This window comes from Triturus cristatus, chromosome 10 (assembly GCF_964204655.1).
Source record: "Triturus cristatus chromosome 10, aTriCri1.1, whole genome shotgun sequence".
NCBI lineage: Eukaryota > Metazoa > Chordata > Amphibia > Caudata > Salamandridae > Triturus > Triturus cristatus.
The window spans coordinates 1,040,152,972-1,040,172,663 of NC_140593.1; the positions used below are offsets into that span (position 1 = coordinate 1,040,152,972).

Below are 19,692 nucleotides of genomic sequence, written 5' to 3' on the forward strand. Positions count from 1 at the left end.
GCCATACAAAGCGGAACTAACTCCCTTTGCCCTGTAGATATCCAGAACAGGGGCAATGGCCTTGGTTGAAGAAGATCTCTGCTCTCTAACAAGTGCCCCTATAATCCTTTTATGATTAAGAGACATTTTTAATAAATGAGGGGTCCACTGCATGGAATCTGTAATACGGATCCCTAGATAGTCAAAAACAGTGACCCTTTCCAGAGGGGTTTCTCTAAGAACAGGGGGTCGGCCTAATTTTTTAGGGGGGTTTAATACCAGGTACTTAGTTTTAATTATATTTATTACTAGGACCCGTTGGTCACAGAAGGTCTGAAAGTTGTTTAAAAGTTTCTGTAGACCCGCAGAGCTTTTAGAGATTAGAAGCGTATCATCGGCAAAGAGAAGGGTGGGAATTCTCTCCCCTGCCAATGATGGTGCGTCCGCAGGTTGTTAGTTTAGATGGTCCACAACCCCATTCACATAAAGTGAAAAAAGGGTTGGAGCCAGGACACAGCCCTGACGCACCCCTTTTGCCACTGGAATCCTACTAGTTTTCTGACCATCACGTTTTATATCTCGTAGTCACTCCTCTACCCCCCCCCCACCTTCTTTTTTTTTTTTTTTTTTTTTTTTTGTTTAACATTATTAAAATCTTAAACATTCTTGTATGTGTATGTAGGTGGACTATCGGTGAGCCCTCTTTACCTCCGGTTTGCTTGTGTCCACCACGCCTTATCACATTGGACAGTGGGTCAGCCCAGTTCCGCTATTGGCTACTTTCAGTGTCAGTGACAGCATTTTGCTCTTGCACATGAGCACGTTACCTAACAAGCATTGTCAAAGCCAATAGGTCTCACCTATGCAAGAGCTATTGGCTTTGCTAATGTGTGTTATCCGTGTTGTACACCAGCATAGCTGCTGTTCAGCATAGTTAAGATTAAGTGGCGTAGAATACAGGGGCATAGAGAGATAGAATGGAGGGATATGGAGTAGAGCATAGTGTCGTGAAGGGTCGTAGAGTGATGTTCAGTAGAGTGTTGGGTTTCATGAAGTGGAATGACAGAGTGGAGAGTCGTGGAGTCTTTTGGACTGGTGTTGAGTAGTGTTGTGGAGTAATATGTGAAGCGACATGGAGTGGCATGGAGTAGAGGGTGTGGTAGCGCACTGCCACTACAGCCAACACATTTTCATTTAAAATGACCTTTAAATTTGCACAGGCATACAGTTTAACTGACAAAACGACAGTGTTATAACGATAATGTGGGGAAATGGCATCTCCCAGTGTTTTTGATTTGTTTCGATCATATTCAAATATTTGTTTCCACCACACTTTTAAATTACAAAAAAATGCTTCAAGTAATTCTGATATACTCTGAAATATTTGCACAGTTTATTTACAGACATTAATGTTTTGTTGTGTGCTAGAAAAAAATAACATTGTACAGCCTTCCTCCAGCACCTCCCTGGTACCAGGCAGGATTGTCACCTAAATCCTCTCACTGGGACTTCAGAGTAAGAAACGTAAACACCAAGCTCCCCCGAAGACGGAGCCTGACTGTTGGCCTCTGTCTTTGAATGGACAGCAAATGTGACAAGATGAGAAGAACATTTAAAGCTTGTTAGCAGAAGCAAGCACTTGTGGAAGAATACAGTAGACAGGCTATGCTTCAAGGGTGGGGCAAAGACACATTGGACAGCCAGCAAATAGAAAGCAAGCAACTGTGAGTTATATATGCCAATGGTAAGCAATGGGCGGAATGCATTCCCAGGGAAGCTTTCCAAATGGCCTCAAGAAGTCTTTGCAAACCAAAGTAGTCTTCATTCTAAAAAGTCCACTTGAGTGCCAGGCCTGGTAGGCTAATCTTGTTTTTCATTTCTGTTTGTATTGCTTGTTTTCTTTCATTTTTGCAATGGGTCTTGCCAACCCTCCACCACCACCCTTCAGTGGCCACATGTTTTGGTTTTATTACTTCTACACTTTAATGCTTGTGTGTTTGCAAAACAGAATTAAAATGCTGACTTGCCAATGCCAAACCTGTTGGATTTGCTGGTGCTTGTTTTTCTTCTTTCTTGCTTTTGCCTGATATCAAGTGGGAGTGTCAAACATATTGGTTTTGCCAGTTCTTGTTTAAATTTGGTTCCTAGTGACTTTTCTTTCATTTCGCAAAGCGAAAATCTTTATCACTTTACATAGTGGAATTATTTACTGTAGACTTCAGAAGGCAAGGATTTTGATTCTCTGTGTGCACGACTGGGATATGTACAGTGGTCAGTGCGTACCAAGGATACTTGGAGGAAAGCATTGAAACATTTATGATCTAACCATGTACAGCAAAAACTAAGGAATCACTGCTTTACTTAGTGAAGAATTAGGATTTTTTGAAACAGTGCACTGTTTAGCCTGGTATGTTCTTATATAAGATCATTTTAGTCATTTGAAGAAATTGTAATAGATTAGTTTCATATCTGGAGCAAGCAAGATTGGAATAGCTAAGTTTAGTATTCGGACAGCAAGAAATTTTCATTCTTAAATTCTAATTTTAAACCTCCATTTGCGTGAAACATTGGATTGTTTCAACAGTCGTGTAAGAAAAGTTTACTTTTTCATGGGGTCCAACATTGAACATGTCTTGTATATCGACAAAAAATGTGTACGTATCTTTACAGTCGAAGAGGTTATTCAGTATACTCAGTATTTTTGAGGAGTTTAAAGAGATTCTGCTGTGGCCCAATGGTATACCACCATCTGTTTCACGTTTCTGATTGCTGCTTTATTTGACAGCACTTGGAGCTTTCTCGCAGTTGCATCAGTCACAAATTCCTTTCAGTTGCATTGTTAGTTTTACAGATATTCTCTGGAGTTTTTGGAGTACTGTGGATAGTACAATGCAAGCTCAGTCTGTGGTTACAAGACAGATTTTGAAAGGTCTCACTGCAGTCCTGTGATAAGATGGTTATAATGAAGCAGTATTTCATTGATTACAGATTGATCCCAGCATGACACGTGCATCATTTAACCAAATATGATGGCCTGCTTGAATAAGGGAAGTACAGGGTACCTTCTCCTAGCTGTAGTTACAATTTAAATTCCTTTTCCTTCCTTTGTGATGGTGGTGTCTTTCATGCTGTGAGATTAGTACAGGCAGCCTCTTACATCCTGAAGCACAGGGCAGAGGCATCGCTGCAGAGAAACGAAAAGTAAAATCATAGAAAGAGAATGTGAATCTCAACCACTAGAATGGACTATGCATAGAGTGAACAACGTTTTCGTTCTGGCTCAACCAGCCAATCCATTCCAAGACGAACTCTTAATACAGCGCCATGTGTAATCGGGCGATGCCCATTTTCATTTGAGATGATCAGTGAGACATGTTTGCACTTATGTCTGCTGCACTGTTGGATTTTTCTATTTTATAATATGCACTTTTTTGACATTTGGCACTTCTTGGAAAGCAGAGCAGCACAGCAGCAGCAAACGGCAGTTGCTGAGCTGTCCGAAAAAAATAAAAAACAATGAAGGTTTATTTAAAGGGAGCGATAGAGGACCAGATATGGGAAGACTTATCTTAAGCAATGGGGAGTGGGTATGGGTTTGAATGATTGAGACTCCCAGGCTTCCTGGACTATCAAAAACCAGAGTTAAATTTAAATCATTTGTTTTCACCTCATGGGGTACTGGTGCAATAGAGAAATCATGGGGGAGTACTTATTGGAGTGGGGGTAGAAAAGATATGCACTCTCATGGAATGCTAAAGAAAAAGGGGTAATTCCTATAATGTGAGCAGTGGATACATAAAAGTCGGCCAATCGCAAGGATGTTAATAGGGCTATGTCTAGTATGTGGAGGGGAGTGCTCCTTTTAGGAGCAAGGGCCTTCACACATCAGAGGGGTGTCGTGCTTCATTATCGGGCAGCTTCACGTTGGGCCGGCGCTGCAATGCAAAACAGGCCCCTCGAGGGGGCTCTTAACCTGAGATCTTTTCTTTTTTGTCGATGTATGTTTCCATGAAAGTGTGGTGAACAGGGGTGTGGAAATTTTAAAATAATCTACTTGTCCATGGGACAAAATGCAACATAAACCTACATGTCCTGTAAGACAATCAACTTGTCCCACCTATTCCCAAATCAATTACGTGGGATGACACACAGCCATTAGTGGATTTTTTTCATAAAACTGACCAGTGGTTAATCAGTGATTTTCAAAAATGTTGTTGGCAAACTTTACTTTATTGCTGAGAAAAGCGATATTCTCCTGAAGTGCTGAAACATAACAATAAATGATCTTCAATAAATCAATCAAATGACACTTGTTAAAGCGCACAGCTGTTTCGAAGGCAGCAACCCAGCACTCTAGCAGTCCGTAAAGGCATGCCAAAGTAACTCGAAACTAAACGGAGTCAAACAGCAAGTTTTAAGTTGCCTTTTTTAGGCTGACGAGTCAATTAACATTAACTGAAAAATTAATTTTGCCTTGTGTACAGTAAAGCGGTTGCCGCCACAGCGAGACTTGAGAATTTTTGTAGGCCTCTGAAGATGACTATTGTTGGATATACGCACCCACTTTTGAGTATACAGGGACTGTCTATTCAGCAGATATGTGGGGCCTCACCATGATAAGCGCTGGAAGCCATCGTTAAATGGTGCCTCAACACTCTCCTGATTAGTCATGCCGCTGCACTTTGAATTAGCTTAAGTCAAATATGCAGGAAGACCAAGGTAGAGACTGTTAAAGTAAACGTGGGACATAATTAAAGAATACATTGTTTTCCCAGTCTCTTCAGGAACCAGACCAAGAAACGTCTTTATAATTTTCATCTTCAAAAGGCAGACAGGCAAAATATGTTTAATTTGTGACGTAAAAGAGAGGGTTGAGTCAAATATGATGCACACATTTCTAGCAGGTTTGTGGTATGATTAGGACAGGTTTGGCAGGCCAACAGACAAAAGGTGGCTGGAGCCATTTTGGTAAAAACCAAATCTTTTGTTTTGTCAGAATTTTGTTTAAACAATTTGCATCCATTCGAGTTGCGACTGCTCTAAGACATTGTTTGAAATTGTGAAAAGCTGCCTCCGTATTATCTTGGAAGGATCTTGAATAGCTGACTTTAGGTATGGTAGTTTGGATATACTGGTCCAAAAACAAGCTGCAGCTTATTTGCATATCGATCCATGTTGGGTGTATGTGGAAGTACCTACTGCGGAAACATCATGCTGCCAAAATATTGAGAACCAAAATATAGAATCTGGAGTTAAGAATAGTAAATTTTTACTTAACAATTACCTTCTCAAAATGTTGACCCTCAATATTTTGTATATATTATTCTGGTAGCACGATATTCTGAAGGCAAAATTTAGGTAGAGTACCTCAGGGTTGCAGTAAAAAAGAAATAGATGAGAAATTCTGTGCAGTTGAGGAGGTGTTGTCTGTCACGAGATGTCTGGCCTGCTTCCAGCCTAATTGGTTCTTTCCTTTCATCTTGCCAAACTGACATACTCACTGCACATACACACAACCCAAATAAAATTACACACCCTCCCGGGACGAAAAAACAGACTCACTGCACACTCAAATGCCATTGCACAGACACAAAGCTACGCTATAGATGCATAGACTCATACATCACTTAATGGACAAACGCACAAACACATGCAGGACCACACCCCTAGAAACTTGCCCCCGTGCAGACATAAACACACCCACTATAGATAGACCCAAGCGCTCTCTATAAACAAACTGTACCTAACAGGAACGGTTTGCATAACATGTGCCCTAATTTGGCACTGACTGGAGCAGAGATACTGCCCGCAAAGATATCCACGGATTTCCAAAAAAAGGCTGGAAGAAGCCACTCATTTTCTCTTCTAAGGTAGGACATTCTACAGATGTATAAAAAATACAAATGTATGTTGCAGAAGGGAAATAATTTGTAGGAAGTTTAGGATTAGGTGGCAATGATGTCCAGCATAGGTCCATGAGGGCAGGTCAGACTCAATGGCCAGACTTTCAAAATGACCACAGATGGCAAAGTATTTTTGAGAATTAAATTGAACCTATTCCTACATTGGTTAATTGTAGATTATATTCATTCCTAATATTATGCATTGGTTCCTCAGACAGACAGCCTCACATTCTTTACTTGTTTTCTTTTCAAAACATGCCCAGTAGGCTAGGTCGTCCATTTCAGGTGTTTCGCTGCAGTTCTCGTTTCTCAAAAGGGTTAATTTCTGATATGCATTTCTTTACATGTCTTTGTTATTCATTTACTCACAATAAAATGTCACTTGAAGTGTCCAACATTTGGCAGCAGAATGTCACTCGTTTTAAGTACACTGTAACCACGGAAATGTCACCCATAAGCAATGAAAAATCGGCAGCTATGAGTATCACATCACACAAAAGGCCTTCAAAATGCTGGGCTAAGTGTGTAGCTAAACGAGCCAAAGCTAAAAGAGCCAAAAGCATAAGTCTTCCTTTTTACACATAAAGTAAGACCACACTAAATAAAAAATACCCTGAAATGCCTAAGCACACTGACAACTTGTCAGCACCTCTCCCGAACAAAAGCTCACCTATCAGAACCTGAATAACAAGGTCTTTGCCCTCCGAGCAGCAAATCGGGGTCTCTTGGAACTTGATGCACCAGCCAACTCCTCTGCTCTCTTTAGCACAATTACAGCCGACTGCTCCAACCCCTGCAAAGCTGCCATGGTCAGATCCGGAGAAAATCTGAGCCAAATGGGACCCTGCACGCCAGATGAGACAGTCCTTTCCAGTGTTACACATGCAGGAATGCTTCCTTGCGCACCAGCAAATAAGGCTTGTTAATGCAAACTCACTATCCTGCATGAGCAATCTCCACCACACTTTCGATTTCTTTGAACAGACGCACCACAGGAGAAAGTGAAAACGGACAACAAAACAGACGGAGGAAAGGAGTTACCGCCGTGCCTCAGCAGATTTTATATTGCGTCTTATTATAACCTAAAAGGCAAGAAAAAATAACGTTACAATTGAGTTCCTTCGTGTATTATTGATGCAGTTAGTGAGAAAAAAACATATACTGGCAGAGTCTACGGCCGCTCTCTAAGACCTCGCTCCTTGCTCATCCCAGTTTCATTCTCTTTCTGCTGCCTCTATCTCCTACTTCATAGGCTTGCGGAGCAAAAGTGTCCAGTTATCAGCACTAGCCACACAGGCATTAGCTGCTAGTAAAACACAAAAACGTGTTTTTAAAATCCTAGCCTGCAAGGAAAATAAATTGCAAGTTCTGTATTCGGCATCCCGTGCCATCACGAATACTATGGCATTAGTAAATGGAGCGAGAGAGACTTGTAGAGCTCTCATAGGCAGACAATTGTTCTTGTGCGCACAAGAGCTATGCATGCGTGCAGAAGCTACTACCAGTAGCGAAGAGAAGTGCATCTGAGAGAACACTACCGGCCACTCACCGAGCCGATAGCTGTAGGGGCGGGGCCAAGTAGGGAGGTCTCCATTTACTTTAATTTAATGTCTAGTTGTCCATCGGACAAAATAGACATTAAATCTTCTTGCCCCTGGCAGAAATCAACATGTCTCGGGCGTTGGGCGATATGAATTCCCCTCCCCTGCGGTGAAATGTGAGTAGAATGGGTGAATTAAAAGTGTATTAAGATTGGCTAAAGGGATTCAGAAGGGAAATGAACTTTTAATACTCTGGTCCCTTTGTCAAGGTTAAAAGCATAAAATAGATGTAATGATCTATTTGGCTACAAAAGTAGTGCATGGCCAGGTCAACATGTTTCATGCCAGTTACAGTCCATTGTGGATCATGGTGTTTCATCCGGACCAGGAAGACCTAATTCTACTCTTCACGGGGATGGGGGGGATGAAAAATGCGTGAACCATGCACTGTGAATAATAAACAAAAGAAGAGACGTCTAACAATATATCCTGTATACTTTACATAGACACGGGGAACGTCTCTTGGGTGGTAGTCCTAGATAGAGTGGAACAAAAAGTTAGAGAGATCACATTAAAAACAAGTGTCCATAGTAGTGCTTCTACCCAGTTGGAGCGGAAACCACTAGTACGATGAGCACATGGTGTATCAGATACGTGAGGTAGTGTTGGGCGAACAGGTGTAGGTGTCATACAGGTGTCATTTTACACGGGCAATATCCATCTTGCTGCCTGTTTGTCAAACACATAATATACATATGTTAAGAATCGGTGAGTTACACAGTCACAATACCAAGGGTGAGCCCAGTCTGAGCTGCCCACTAGTTCACCAGTGAAAGGAAGGTTGTGTTTTGAAAGTTACAGGCTGCATAGTAGTAAAAAAAGATGGGCAGGTAAGGGGGATTACCTCCCGGTGAGTATCCCCAGTGAAACACATGGGGCAGCAAGGTTATTGCTGGCTAATACAACCATGCAGACAAACGTGCAAACCTTCAAACTGGTGGGGCGGCGGGTTAGAAGAAGGGGGAGGGAATAGAGGACTAAGGACAACAACTGAGACATTTGTAACTGAGCATTCAAAAGTGATTTAAAAAGAAAAAGGCTGCCATCTCCCAGGCATTAACTCACCTTGGTGGGGCTGTTGATGCACTGAGAGGCCCCCACACACCTCTTCAGGATGGAGCACCTGTCAGTGCATAGGGGGCATTCCTACCTGGACATAAACAGCAAGTGAGGGACTCAAATACCCTGTCTTGGGAAGTCTGTTGGTCCAGATACACCCGGGGGAGGCGGAGGGAGACTTTCCGGGCCCATATGATGCTGGTGGGAGCGACAGCCCCTAGTTACCATGGGAGCCCCTGCTGCCCTGCAGATAGCCGAGTGCCCTCCACCGCTGGGACATTGCCTGGTGGAGGCCGGGAGCGACAGGATCCCCTCGTGTCACAAGGCACACGCAGTGGCATGACACAGAATACGTGGTATGTGCCGCATCCCTAACAGGCCCTGCCCATTACTCCCAGTGTTTGTGTGTCTAATGCAGTATGATCTATTGATGATCACGTTAATGAGCATTGGCACATAGTTTAGGTTTTCGTACTGTTACCAATGGTTTCAGTGAAGCGTAAAAAAACAACCCCATGTGATATTAAGATACTTAACATTAACAGGACGGTCAGATTTTAGAAATCCTAGAATTACTGGGTATTAATTGGCATAAGTGGTGCCGTTACAGGTCAGAGACGTCCTATTACTCGTGATCCTCTGCAATAAACGTTCTCAACTTTTTGTATCCTTGCATATTTTTTCTCAAAATCTGCTAAAAGGCATATCATGCGGTGACAAAATTGCGCTATGTGTAAGCATGAAAAGAGATCCGGTTGAGGAGCAATGGTGGAGCGCTGTCTGTCCATTTTGTAAGTGTATGTGAAGAACGAGGTGTGTGTTAGGTAGGTTAGTTGTGTGGGTAGGGGATAGAGGATGTGTTGAGGTACAAGCACAATGACAAGTGTACAGAGGACCTGCAGCTCTGAAGCAGAGCAGTGGGAGATGTGGGTTTGCTCATTGTGCGCATGGGTGAGGATTGAAAAACACTGCCAGAGATGCATTGTTTTACCAACACAGTGCCTGGTTCATGGCCCCTGAGCTTCATGAAGCATGACGGGCGCAGTAGCGATGTGCATTGTCGTAACAAAATGTTGCCCGGTTCACGCTCACTGAGCTTTATGGAACATAAAGCGTGGTGGGTGCCGTTCTCATAAAAGGCACGTGGCCCCTCACGCACCCACAGAAGTGATCGCAGTAAATGTTTAAAAAAAAAAAGGGGGGGGGGGGGGTACTGCCAACATTCTTCAGGATAAGGCGCGACGTCGCAGCGTCCCGTGCTAGAAGTTCTTTCTGTCAATATAAAACCACGAGGAGGAGGCAGCTGCAGCCAAGGTGAGGAGCGAGATATGAAGAGCAGCTGTTCAGATTACAGAGAAGAGCAAGCAAGAGTGGGTGCCAATGAGTTTCTGAGCCTAAACAAGCAACAACAACAACAAAAAAGAGTGCTGCGATAGTAATAAATAACTTGACCAGTAACCCCACATGTAGCTGGGGCAATCCTCATGGGAGGTTGCAAAAGTTACCAAACATTTGCAATGCAATATGTCTCGCATTTACGCAAGTTTATGCTTTTGGCATTGTAAATGACAATGCCTTTTATTTATATTTTAAAAACCAAAACATAAATAAAAGGCATGGTCATTTACAATGCCAATAACTCAAACTTGCTTAAATGCGAGACCTATCGCAGACATAAGTGTGTGACCCCTTAGGGCACAGGTCCTAAACTTGGCAGAGCAGAGTCAGTCACAACATAAACGGTACACGTGAGGTAAACATGGACACTCTAGTGATACAAACATCACAGGTTACGAGACTGCGGTACTGGTCTCTTGATAAACGCACTTACGGGGTTTGTTGTGGTTGTTTCTCCCATGGTGGAACTTCTGTCTTTGATTTCATGTGTAGCACTCCTCAGTGATTCGCGAGAGTCCTGCAGACACAGCGATACATGCGAGCGGAGGTGACTTCATTCCACCCTTCAGCAGCAAGTTGTTTAATAAAAAGAGACCATTCTATGTCCAAGGACGAAGAAAATGTAGTTTGTGCTGTGAGTTATAAAACGCTTCCTTCAGTAAATATGTCACTTTTATGTAGTGTTGATGCTGAGTTTAGTTAACCAAGTGCGCCTAGCTCGGGAGAGAACAGCTAAGATGTGAGATGAATTGTCTAAGGTCACACATTGCAGGAACTTTGTCGATTTTAAAAAGGCCAGCGAGTTGCTGTGAAAAGTTCGAACTCCTGCTGGGTAAGCCAACCCTTAATCTTTGAGAGGTCAATACATTAAGCACCATTGAACTATAAGATAGTAAGGCATGTTGTTTGCAGCGCTATAAAGTAGCTAATGTGTTAGCAGGCGCTATATATAAATACTATATCTGGTGAAATTAGTGGACACACGGTTTCTGGGGCACAACATAGTGGGTGCAGTTTGCACTGAAAGGCCGGGGTTTACCCCCAGCGGTCTCTCTTAAAATCCCAGATTTGAAGCATACAATTGGTCATTTTCAATAACGTTTTTACTTCACGTGATCACTAAATGGTGTGTATTCGCATAGGTGTCAACAGCACCGGGAGAAAAAAAAAAAATTAGTGCAGGTAACAGACTTGCTGTGACTTGCCCCTGCAAAGGAAAAGTACCGTAAGGTTGTGGTAGAGAAGTAAGGCCAGAGAATGGGGAAAGACCCGGTGAAAAGCAAACCGTGAACAGTTCTAAAGGGCTGTCCCAGGAGTGATTGGTGGGTGGCACAGGCGGCTGAGCGTCACTAAGAAGACATGTTCCCATGGCACATTGCGAAGGATCCGGAGGGTGCTGTGGTTTCGTGGACTTTCCTGGATTCATTAGCGAAGATGTGACTCTCCTGCTGCGTTGCTGTGTGTGGCGCATTCTGTATAAATGGACAAATTTGCATCACTACAAGTGACTACACTTGCAGACCCATCTGCAGCCGAACACCGGAGCGGAATCCAAGCTCCAAGGCTCTCATTGTGCCACAAGGCGACACCCCTCCCCCAAACAGCCTCCTCCGCCTTTCCCACAAAGAACAATGTGCACCGATGCCGTCACGTCAATATTTTGGAATTGGAAAGTATTCTCAGCCCCGTGCCCACTACAGAGCAGGTCTTGAGTTCATACGAGTTAGGAAAATCCCAGCCCCTCAAATGGGTATCCCGAACTGCATTTCCTGACAGAAATGGGAAACATCGTGTTGGCTTAGGAGCTGTGCTGAAAGAATAAGCTGGAATATAGTGCTCACCTGTGTAAAGCCGCAAGGGAACGATCGAGTCCGGGTGGGCAAGCCGAAAAGGAGACGGGGAGGGAACAAAAAAGCCTCACTTTCAATAGAAAGCGAGCCTTTAGCATAAAGTGTCGCGCGCCAATGAAAAGCATGGGCGGAGCTTCCACCCCACTTCCAAAGTCGACTCGACGACAATAGATCTTGCAGAGCATGCGCTGCCATGCTAGGCTAGACCTAAAAAGAAGGGTCTACTTACTAACCATATTAACCAATGAAAAACAGCCATTTCTGCAGGACAGTAAAAGGCGCCAATTGGAAAGATGGGCGGTTCTTAAAGCCCACAGTCTAGACACAGCTTGTCTCGAAGAGACCGCACATGCATTGCTTAGACGAGGCCTAAAAAGTGGAAGCCTGCATGCTAGTCTAGACCATGACCTAAAAATTGAGTGTGTCCCACAAGAGCATCGCAAATACATCGTTGATAAGGATGGAGTACAAGATTCTGTCTCAAAGCAAGGATGAATACCTGCGTCTAGCAAGAACATTTGAGGAGACCCAAACCTAACACTAGGAAATTCGGACAACTTTCAGTACTCTCGTAATCTGAAGGGTACAATTTCAGATGCAAATAGAAAACCTTCAGTAAAAATGTCGTCTTGTACTTCTACTTCATGGCATCATGCAGCTTGTGAGGCAGCTCCAAATTGTGCTTCTTGGACAATAGGCTTATGATACCCCCTCCGAACTGGATCGATCTCAGTTATGATCTCATTCTATGATTTAATCCTTCACCTTCTGTACTCCTCCCTAATTAAATCTTTCTGACAGACTCTAACTGGGCCTTTATAAACATCCCCGAAATAAGTGTAAATGTTGTTTAACGGCACTACTGCCAACCGGTAACATGGTGTGCACAGACAACCAAACAGTAGTATACTACATGCCCTCCATTCTCTTTAATGACAGATACAGAATTAGAGGTACAGATCGACACTTAACTAATGCGTCTGCATCTAATTAGGGATATGAATTGTAATGTCTAATATACAAGTAACTACAGCACTTAAGCTAGCACTTGCAAGTAACTCTGGGCTCTTCACCCAGCACATTAACCTACCCTAAAGCACTTCAACTCCTTATCCGGGTTAATGAGCATTTTTTATAAATCTACAATACTTTACAACCCACCCCCACCCTCCAAAAGAATAAAATCATTTTGGGAGCACCAATGCACGGTAACCTGTAATAGGTGAACAAAGTAAACCTCCCGTTAAAATTGAGGTTTCCGTAAGCTCTCTGCACTGGACGGAAACAATGTTATCTGAACATGGTACCCAAAACCTATTTACCATGTGGTGCAGCAGTGGTAGGTTTCGGCTTTTTTTTTTTTTTTTTTTTTTATGGTGTGCACTGGTAGTAATGGAGCCATCAGTATCCAGGAATATTGAAACCAGCTCCTGACTGTAATGAAGGAAGGGATGTGGTCTCGGGGCTGAACTGCTATATAGGGGACCTTGGGTTCTAATCTGAACTATGGCACTTGACTTTAGTACATGATTGTGTTATTCTGAGCATTTTGTTTGATTCTTGTGCTTGCAAATGTTATGAGAAATGTCATGCCTTTGTGAAATGTATATGACTTATGTAATTTAAATGTGTGAATTGAATTCCCTCTCAGTAAACAGGTTTGCTCTGTCGAAATGCTTATGGGCATTAAATCAACCACAAGGAATGAAATGGTATATTTAAATGGAAACTTCTGTGCTGTCTACTAACAGGAAGAAAAGGCGGCCACAAGGGCCGAGCACGGCAGTACACCAGCCCTGAAGAGATCGATGCACAGCTTTTGGCAGAGAAGGAAAAGGCGAGGGTATGTCATATACACAAAGTCTTTCTCTAATACAACTAAAGTTTACTTTTTTCTCATTGTATCATTCTAACTTCAACCCATACTCTTTCACTGCTTTCCTTAACCACTAACTAAACGGGTCCTGTGAGGCCTCTGTTTTTGATACCATGCCCAGATTATAGTTTCGTATGTACGGATAATCCATGCAATTTGTGCTATGCCTGTCATAATAATTTAACCCTTAGTGTGTGGGTAACGGGTAAAATCCAGCTTTGAGGCTGTTGGTAAAGATACGTTAGTGGGCATTGAAAGAGCATAGGGGTGATAAAATGCCTCAATGAAGTGCAAGTGAGGGAGTTGTCCGTTAACTTGATTGATAGGTTTGTCAAGAGTTAATATTGTTTTTTAAGGATTAAAGATCTGATAGGGCATTTAAACGTATTTGAAAGCGCCACCAAAATTCAAACAGCACTTGCTCCCATTAGGAGTGGAGTGCAAATCTTAAACAGCTTGGCTGTTCCATTGGTAATTACCATCCGCATGTAGCTGGATATAATTGTCCATACAGAACGGTGTACAAGGAAAGACGACATAGTTGGAACGGGTTACACCATTACTCTTTATTTGCCAACAAGGCTGCAATAAGATGAAAAACCTCAACTGGAACCTGGTGCTAATGATATTTGTGATAGGGTTTTTTCTGTGGTGTGGACGTAGGAGGGTTAGTGAAGGATATTTTAGATGAATAAGCAATAGCCCTACAGGTCCACGACCCCAAATGGTGGTTGCGCCTCATTAACGTCGACATGAGGAAGTTATGATCACTGCTGATGCGCTTCTGCACATTATTGTGAGTGTGATCAAAAAGAGGTTTTGAGTATGATTCTACAAGGTTTGTTTTTTTGTTTTTTAGTTTACCAGGAGGATGGGATGGAAGGACAGAAATAATTGGTCCAACGCACTGAAGCCATAAAAAAAATTTGATTAGGCTAGGCCACAGTAGAGAACCACAATTTCTGGTTTAGAATAGTGCTGTCATGTCCAAACATTCCATGGGCAAATGAGGTCGGTCAGAAAGAGTAATGGGTGTGGCAGTGTCGTTGAGTAGGCCTCTTGACCCCTTTTGCTAAATAATGAGTGAGTGCTGAACTTGGTGAGTAGGTAGTAGAGCAATTGGTTAAACTGGGGCAATAGTTATTGATCCAAAGGTGTAGTAAAATACTTCAAGTTCAAATTTAGAAGGTCTAGATAAACTACGTTCCAGGGCTGAAGTGATTTCTTAGTTCTGACTTGCTTACGAAAGCAGGTAGAAAGCTGCTTTTTTGGGGGTGGTCATTCATGAATAAGACACCCTCCCAGGGCCAGCATGGCAAGCCGTTTATTGGTTGATCGTAATGAACAGAACAGTTTGGTAAAATCCCTATTCCAGTTGCAGTGCATTTGCTTGTCCACAGACAGCTACTGAAGAACATTGAGGCATAAAACTCTCATCGTCATTGTGCCATTATCCCTTCTTGCTTGGATGACAATAAAGAAAGGTTAAATTGCGATTGTGAACTGCAGTGAAGAGGACTGGCATCCGGCGAGTACCCCTCTTCACCCTGTACGACGAGTCTGATTTTCTATGTCCTGTGCGGACCCTTTCTCTTGGCTCAGCATATAACGCATATGCAAGAATTGCTCATTTCACAGCGTCCTCCCCAAAGTCCATGTGTCAACATTGCAAACACAAATGTTCAATGAAGTGTGTTGAAAGATTTTCAAAATCTGTTGAGACACCCCAGAGTGCGGGGTAAGGGCACTCGCCTCCAAGACATGAAGAGGCCATCTACGTTTGGGTGATGTGCTCTTTCCTGGTAAAAACCTACTTTGTCAGCAGTGGTGACAAGCGGAGGATATGATTTACCTGGCCTCCCTCGAGATCTTCTACATTTATTGTAAAGTAGCGGGTGATTGTTATCGAGAATGTGATTTATGTAAATTTGACCGCAATTTTGATTTACATAGCTGTTCTTTTCCTGTTTCCATATAGTATTGAACAACAACAATTTTTGTTCTACACATTTATAAATTAAAGCTGATCAAGTGGTGGTTCAATGATATGACGATCTAGTTTCCCAAAGTTAAAACAAATACTTTATTGAAGATCTGAAGGCTTTCTCCATAGAGGCTCTGTGTGTGCAGCTTTGCAAGCCGATTAGGTTAATCCTGAAATCTGATTGACCGCAAGATTACTGAAGGTTAAAATTGGTCCCTGACAATGTCTTGCAGTTGCAGTCATAAAATCTAATTTCATCATACATCTCAGATCAAAATAGACCTCTATTTGACACCACTAGTGACTATCTCTGCCCTGTATTAACGATACTGGTGACTTTTTAAAGAACCTTGATGGTATACCTTAGGGTCACTCTCGTCTCCTAGTAATTGTGGATGTCACCAAGTTGTACACATGTATCTTGTATTTACTATGACTAATCACTGAGAAAATGACTGACTGGTAAGTCCAATTCCGTCTCCTCGGTCTGGATGCATTTCTACTCCATTTCTATTTATACTCCTGGGCTCTCTTTAAAAAGCTACATATTAAAAACAACTTGATTTTGGGCTTCGAAGTCTCAAACGAGAAGGAGCTGTCAACGAGGGGCCTACATGGCCCCGTCACTAACGGACTACTTCTAAGGCCCCCAAATTCACCTCTTGACCTGAGGCAAACAAGCCTTCACTTCGACTGCAATCAAGCTACCTGTCTCTGGGTTACAGTGTGATTCTGCCTTTCCTCGACGTTTGGCAGCACACTGCATTCATAGCGTTGCCTGACTTCATCTGCCCCAACATCGGAACCAGGCACATCCCCCAACCACCTGCTCGCCTTCAACATAGCATCCAACTCCTGCACCTTGGACTCCAGGTCAGAGTGCACCTATTCACATCTTATTCACCGTTTCTACACCGATCAGGCCTATTTAGTCAGAGGAGCTGAAGCCTTGAAACCTCCCTCAAGTCTTGCTAGTCCCTGGAAAGCAAGAGTGATGCAACGCAAGTCTTAAACATTTTTTTCTTCCATCCACAACCGCATTGGGATGGTGGATCCGCCCCGTTATGCCATTTGCTGATTTCACAATCTGGGACTGTAGTCCACTCTTTAACCAAGGATCCAATCCGTCCGCAAAGTAGTTACCTTCAGTGCCAGGGGCTACTCTGGCAACATGTGCTTTTTGAGAAGAAAAAAATGTGCGTGCTTATAGCCAATATTTTATTTTGTCTAAGGATCAGCAACCTCTAAAACTAATGATTCATTTAAATCGAAAATACAAAGTAAAACGAGCATTTACAAAGCCTAAAGACTAGCGGACAATGCCTGGCCTTGCTTTCCCAAATGCTTGGTTAAACAGTTCCTGATCAACCATCTCCAGCCACCCCCACCCACGGACAAGTGCTCACATGCTAACAAACACTGAAAAAACGTAGCCATACTGGAATAAACACACTAATGTCTAATCGCCTTACTGATCAGAGATGACTTGAAGGTATTCCCTCACTCCAGAATCTAGTTCCTCTTAGGATTTTTAACAAGCTTGTATTCTCCAGTATTTGGGGTGTCTTTCATAGATTCAAATGCCTGAATCATTCCCCGTCGTCGGTGTGGGAGTCCCACGGTACATGAAAAAAGCAATTATCATGCATAAAATAACCAAAAAACTTTGGTAACCTGAAACCAGGAAGTAAAGTAGCCTAAGCTACAAGGAAAAACACTTCCACACCTATGACTATCACAGTCATTATGTACAGTCCAAACTGCAGCCAATCCGGCAATAGCACCCACCAGAATGTTCTCCTCCGAGGCTCGGGCTCTCAAGATTTTCTACCGCACGTCGTGTCAAGGGACTTCAATTTTTTGCTGATTTTTGCTTACTTCAAGATGTCAACTTCTAAGAGGTCTCTCTTTAGGCCTTGTGAGTCCTGTGGAAAGCTCCGGCTATTCTCTGAAGATCCTCACAAGAAGTGTATCTACTGCCTCTATCCGGAACATGAGGTGAGAGATTGTAAGATCTGCAGGACCTTCCCTCAGAAAACCCTCGGATAGAGAGGGGCGCCTACTTCTCTGGCTACAGAAGATTAAGGATAAGGATAACCCTCTATCTGAGGTAGAAAGTGCAGCCTCTGGGTCCTCTGTATCCTCCAGAAAGAGGATGGCTGAAGAAAAATCATCTTCTCCTGGGGCGAAGGTGTTGAGGAAAGTTCAGCCTGCTAAGGGCTCTGGCCAGTCTTCTTCTTCAAAGAAGGCTTCTCCACCTTCCAAATCCAAGCCTACTACGCCCAGAGGAAATCTGGAAAGTCTCTGGCACCTAAAAGATTTCCTGACAAAGATTTACCTCTGGTAAAAATGCCGTCGTCGACAGCTCCTTCGTCGACTATTCTCATCGTCAACGCTACATCAACGTCGACGGTTACATTCTCGTCTCCAAGACCGAAGATGATTATGACATCGGCTTCGTCTCCGTCGACGTTGGTCTCCGTGGCTGTCAGACCCATCTCGTCGACGGAGGTGTCATCTCTCATCTCCGCTCCGTCGACGGTAAGAACAAAGACGATCTCGTCAACGACTGCTGCGTCGACGCCCACCTCGTCGACGAAGACTTCCTCGTCGACGGCTGCCCCGTTGACGAAGACTGACTCGTCGATGACGAAACTTTCCTCGCTGATGAAGGTTGCCTCGTCGACCTCCTCGTTGCCGAAGGTTGCCTCGTCGACGGCTAACATCTCGTCGACAAGTTGCCTCGTCATCGAAGACTGCTTCCTCATCAGTGCGCATCTTATTGCCACCGCCGCCATTGTCGACGCTCCCGTCGACGGCGTACTCGTCGACGCCTCTCCTATCTTCCTGCACAGGTTTGGACTGCGACATCAGCGTCTGCTTCATCCATCCAGCCTTCGACAGCGGCTTCTCTTCTGCAACGTCGTGGCTCCTTTTTGGAAGCCCTATCGCCATTAAAGCTGCTGGAACAGCTCTTAGATTCTGAGGAGGACGAATCTGGAGAAGATGACCGATTTCGCACTGCAAGGAGTCCATCAGAACTCTTCATTAAATATCAGGATGACGACCAGGAGGAAGATCCAGGTACTGAGCCTCAACCTCCACCTCCTGTCTCAGTTCCTTCAGCACAAATGCCTTTAGAACTGCTAATCAATTTACAGTATATGTTGCAGGACTATTATCGGCGCTTTCCTCCTTCGGAATCGGCAGAGTCTCTTCCGTCGACGCCTATGCCAAGGGTTCCTATACCCTCTTTCCAATTTCCCAGACCACCTTCTCCACTGCCATCTCATCATTCCCATGACGCAAATACAATGGTTGATGACAGGGAAGAGGGAGAGGTGCTGTCGGAGTGGGGCGAATATCAAGTCCAAACTCCGTCACCGACCGCTCCGGCCCCTGTGGACTCTCCTCCGGTGGATATCGGAAGTATTCCTCTCCTTATGGAGAGCAACAAAGAGATTTCTTATTCCAATGGAAGCAAAGAAAGATGACTGCTTTCTTTATGATTTCAAGGGCCAACCGAGAAAACCGATCAGAACAATTCCAATAATAGATTTTATCTGGAAAGAAGGCTCAAAAATCATGGCGACACCAAATTCTCTCCCAGCAGTGTTGCCTCGGGTGGACAATAAAAATATAAAGCACCAAACGACTCCCCGGCATGTCTCATCGGCCAGCCTAAAGCCGACTGTCATCGCCCAAGCGGCACAGGAACCCCTCGTCTCCTATATCCGCTCCACCTGACAGGGATGGCAGACGATTGGACGCAATTGGGAAAAAGGTCTCCATGATGGCTGCGACGACGGTTCGGGCTGCCAACTCCCTAGCCATATTAGGGCGATACGATCGTCAAATGTGGTCCGACATCTCCCCCTGCATTAATATGCTGCCGGAGCCTTCAATATCCGAGGCCTTGAAGATCTTGCAGGAGGAGGAATATACCTCGGCTGAAATCATCGACGCAGCCGTGGATGTGGCATCCACTGGATTTAGACAATTGGCGGGTGCAGCAGTATTGAGGAGACAAGGTTGGCTGAAA

The 19,692-nt window shown here is 43.7% G+C and overlaps 1 protein-coding gene across 2 annotated transcripts in view; it reads left to right on the forward strand.

The window, feature by feature from the left end:
- The window catches only part of PDAP1 (PDGFA associated protein 1), a 93,648-nt gene that overhangs the window by 31,943 nt on the left and 42,013 nt on the right, over positions 1-19,692 (forward strand). For both annotated transcript variants that reach the window (XM_085629126.1, XM_085629127.1), the window contains exon 2: positions 13,542-13,633. In XM_085629126.1, the coding sequence (XP_085485252.1) occupies positions 13,542-13,633 (92 nt within the window). The remainder of the gene's footprint in view (positions 1-13,541; positions 13,634-19,692) is intronic.